The 3,554-nt window shown below is 38.1% G+C and overlaps 1 protein-coding gene across 1 annotated transcript; it reads left to right on the top strand.

The window, feature by feature from the left end:
* The first annotated feature begins 1,993 nt into the window (after positions 1-1,993).
* On the top strand, positions 1,994-3,013 carry LOC114636567 (olfactory receptor 10J3-like). The gene has a single exon (XM_028784643.1). It carries the CDS (start codon positions 2,032-2,034, stop codon positions 2,971-2,973), a length of 942 nt encoding a protein of 313 aa, XP_028640476.1. The 5' UTR covers positions 1,994-2,031; the 3' UTR covers positions 2,974-3,013.
* The last annotated feature ends 541 nt before the right edge of the window (positions 3,014-3,554 follow it).

Here is a 3,554-nt window from a genome sequence, read left to right on the forward strand (position 1 = left end):
CTGCTAGAGAGGTTCTTACATAAAGGTACCAAGAGAAAATTTTAGGATGTTAATAACTTTGAATAAGTGGTCTCAAGAAGGGAAGAGAAAATATTCCAGGTCATGAGCATAAAACAACAGACCCAAATAATGCTCTCTGTTCCCTGAAATGAAATGAAATTCTAAGAATTTACATGAATACATGAATTTCAATATATACAGGTCTAGTATAAACCTATCATAAAGGAGTCACCTCTAAATTATCAATTGCATAGCAGGCAACAATCCTGAGGAAACTACCTGTTGCTTCCAGTTGTACCTGGATGAGCAGCCACTATGTCCTCGAAAAGAAGTAAGTTCTGGGCAATATAACTGATCCATGCTTCTGTTAGAACAGTTCATGTAGCAATTTGTGATTTGATTTTGCTCGGTGCACCTCCAAAAAGATTTCAAAGGAGAGTGAAAAGGGGAAATTGGAAAGTGTATAACATCCTGTTTGAAATATTCAAAGAATTGCTTACAAGTACAGAGGGGTGTGATTGAATTTAAACTGGCTAAGTTGTCAAACAGAAAGCAATAACTGATAACAAAATGAGTACTTATTTTGGGCTTCCTGTTTATCAAGTACCAGATCAAATTCCTTACCTGCATTAAACCTGTTTAATGTTCGTGGAAGCCCTGTGGTTTATTACTATAATCAGCCTGCAAGTGAATTTTGAACATTGTGGTTAAAACTTTGAAGTTATTGAAGGAATTTCTGCAAGAGTGTCCAAGTAGTTTCTCATGAAACCACAGTTACAGCATTCAAGTGCAGGAGTGAACAATGGTCAATACAACAGAAAGGTTGATGATAGAAACAATTGTGCAGTGATCCTGGGGAGGAGGAGGATGGCCATCAAGTGTTGGGTGCAAGATGGAAGTAGGAAGAAGAGGTAAGATGGGGAGTTACAGAAGACTATACCTTTAGGGCAGTGCAGAAGGGAAGGGAAGCAATTCAGTGAACACTAAGCTTTCTGAATGGATGTAAAGGATATGCCTAATAAAGATGGGAGGATATTTCTACCCTATTATAGTTTCTTATTCTAGCTGCACCTGGGGAAAAGACACACAATAGATGGTCCTGTTTCTTTTGTTTCTTAACATTGTGTGGGACATGAAGAAATAAAGTGAACCATGAGATTTCAGTTCCTTCTTTGTTTAAATGAATTTTCTCATTACTTCCACATAGGAACTCCATTATCTCATGGTCGAAGATGCTTGGCTCAAGTTGTTCCTTTTTCCTTCCTTTGGCTAGAATTCTAGGAAGTAGTAGAATGCATTTATTGAAATATGATGAAACATTCATGATGTCAGAGAACAGTGGCTACAGGGCCTGCAGGAAGAATAAGCCTACTTTTTCCTCTAAATTGGCTACTGTGTATAGTGTTGTGATAAATATGAAAGTAAAAATAATACTTTGAAAAAGTAAAGATAATACTTTTGATTTGTGCATACAAAATCTACTTAACATTAAAATATACAATTATATGACACATCTTAATGATCCAAAATAGACTATAAACATGTATGATATTGTGAATAATAATAAGTGTTATTAATATACGCAAGTGTTAGACAATAGTTGAATGAGTGTAAACCTTATACACTGTTGATGGAATAGAAACAAAGTATATGATCTGTTTAAAACAGTGGAGGAAAGTTCATAAAGGTTAAAGCAGGACTAACATGTGACTCAATAAGAAGTACATAATTAAGAAACTGAAAACAGGCTATTTCTACAAATCTCTTTTAATTTTGATCTACTTGGTTTCTTGTCTCCATCTATGCTCTCAATCTCATGGCCCTAGTTTAAGGATTCTATAGCTCCAAAGGAAAGATAGCACAAAGAGGAAGACTGACCAGTTCACCAGTAGCTGAGACTGCAGTCTCCAGCCTTGCCTAAGATAGACACATTCTTCACTGAAGACCTTGGTGCAGCCTACTCTGGTTCATGGTTGACTCATCAAGCCTTTTTTTCCTTTGCCTAATTCTCTGAAACATACACTAGTCTCAATGCTAAAATCAAATGCAACCTTCATAACAGAGTTCCTCTTTGAAGGTTTCTCCAGCTTTGGTTGGCAGCATAGGCTTGCCTTTTTTGCTATTTTCCTAACATTGTACTTTCTCACTCTGTCTGGCAACGTGATTATTGTGAGTATTATTCACCTGGATCATCATCTGCACACTCCCATGTACTTCTTTCTGGCAATATTGTCCATCTCTGATACCTGCTACACTGTGACCATTATACCACGGATGCTTTCTGACCTTCTCAATCCTTACCACATGATTGCTTTTCGAGACTGTGTGGTCCAGATACTTTTTTATCTAACTTTTGGCATCAACAACTGTTTCCTACTCATGGTCATGGGATATGACCGTTATGTGGCCATCTGCAGCCCCCTAAGGTATTCAGTCATCATGGGTAGGAAGGCTTGTGTTCACTTAGCATCTGGGTCACTGGGAATTGGTCTATGTATGGCTATTGTCCAGGTTACATCAGTATTTAGCCTGCCTTTCTGTAATGGATTTGTTATCCCTCACTTCTTCTGTGATGTGAGACCGCTGCTGAAGCTGGCCTGCACAGACACCACTATCAATGAGATCATCAACTTTGTTGTCAGTGTGTGTGTTCTTATTCTACCAATGGGTGTAGTCTTCATCTCCTATGTTGTGATCATCTCCACTATTCTTAAGATTGCTTCAGCTGATGGTCGGAAGAAGGCCTTTGCCACATGTGCCTCTCACCTCACGGTGGTCATCATCCATTATGGCTGCACTGCAATTATCTACATGAAACCTAAGTCACAGAACTTGCTGGGGCAGGAAAGGCTCATCTCAGTGATCTACACTCTTATCACTCCTCTACTGAATCCTTTGGTATACAGTCTTCGGAATAAGGAGGTCAAAGATGCCCTACGTAGAGCCATGTGGCAGAAGCCACTTTCATCTTAATCAGGTTCATTTGTGAATTTAATTTCTTTCAGTTGGTGAATATGCAATTATTGTAAATTGTTTCTGATAATGCTTTATCTTATGGCATCAGCAAAACTATAATACGTTGATGGTTGATAACCCAGAGGCTTTCCTCTATGCCATCAGAATTCTCTGTGCTATGTTCTGGAGAAAGAGATAATCTTTTTTATATACTTAAAGTAGAAAGATATTTTATAACCATAAGTTATGTATAATCAGAGGCTTGGTAGGCTTCTTTTTATTTACATTTCAAATGTTGTCCCCCTTCCAAGTATCCCCTCCACAAATACCCCATCCCATCCCACCTCTCCTTTGTTTCTAAGCTTTTGTCAAACTATGAATGTCATGGTCAACTAATACTTTTTCATTTCCCCACCCACCTCCTTCAAGCCTAGACTTGCTTAATATAAGAGACAAACTGCTTTGCGTATAGAATTGTTCACATGTGCATATGGCTGCACTCTACATGAGTTTCTGTCATGTGTCACACAGTCACCTTTAAACCAATGATAGACTTCATATATACTGGCAGAAAACATACAGCTCATTGTGTACTATGA

The sequence above is a fragment of the Grammomys surdaster genome, unplaced genomic scaffold (assembly GCF_004785775.1).
Source record: "Grammomys surdaster isolate TR1022 unplaced genomic scaffold, NIH_TR_1.0 124525, whole genome shotgun sequence".
NCBI classification, from domain to species: Eukaryota; Metazoa; Chordata; class Mammalia; order Rodentia; family Muridae; genus Grammomys; species Grammomys surdaster.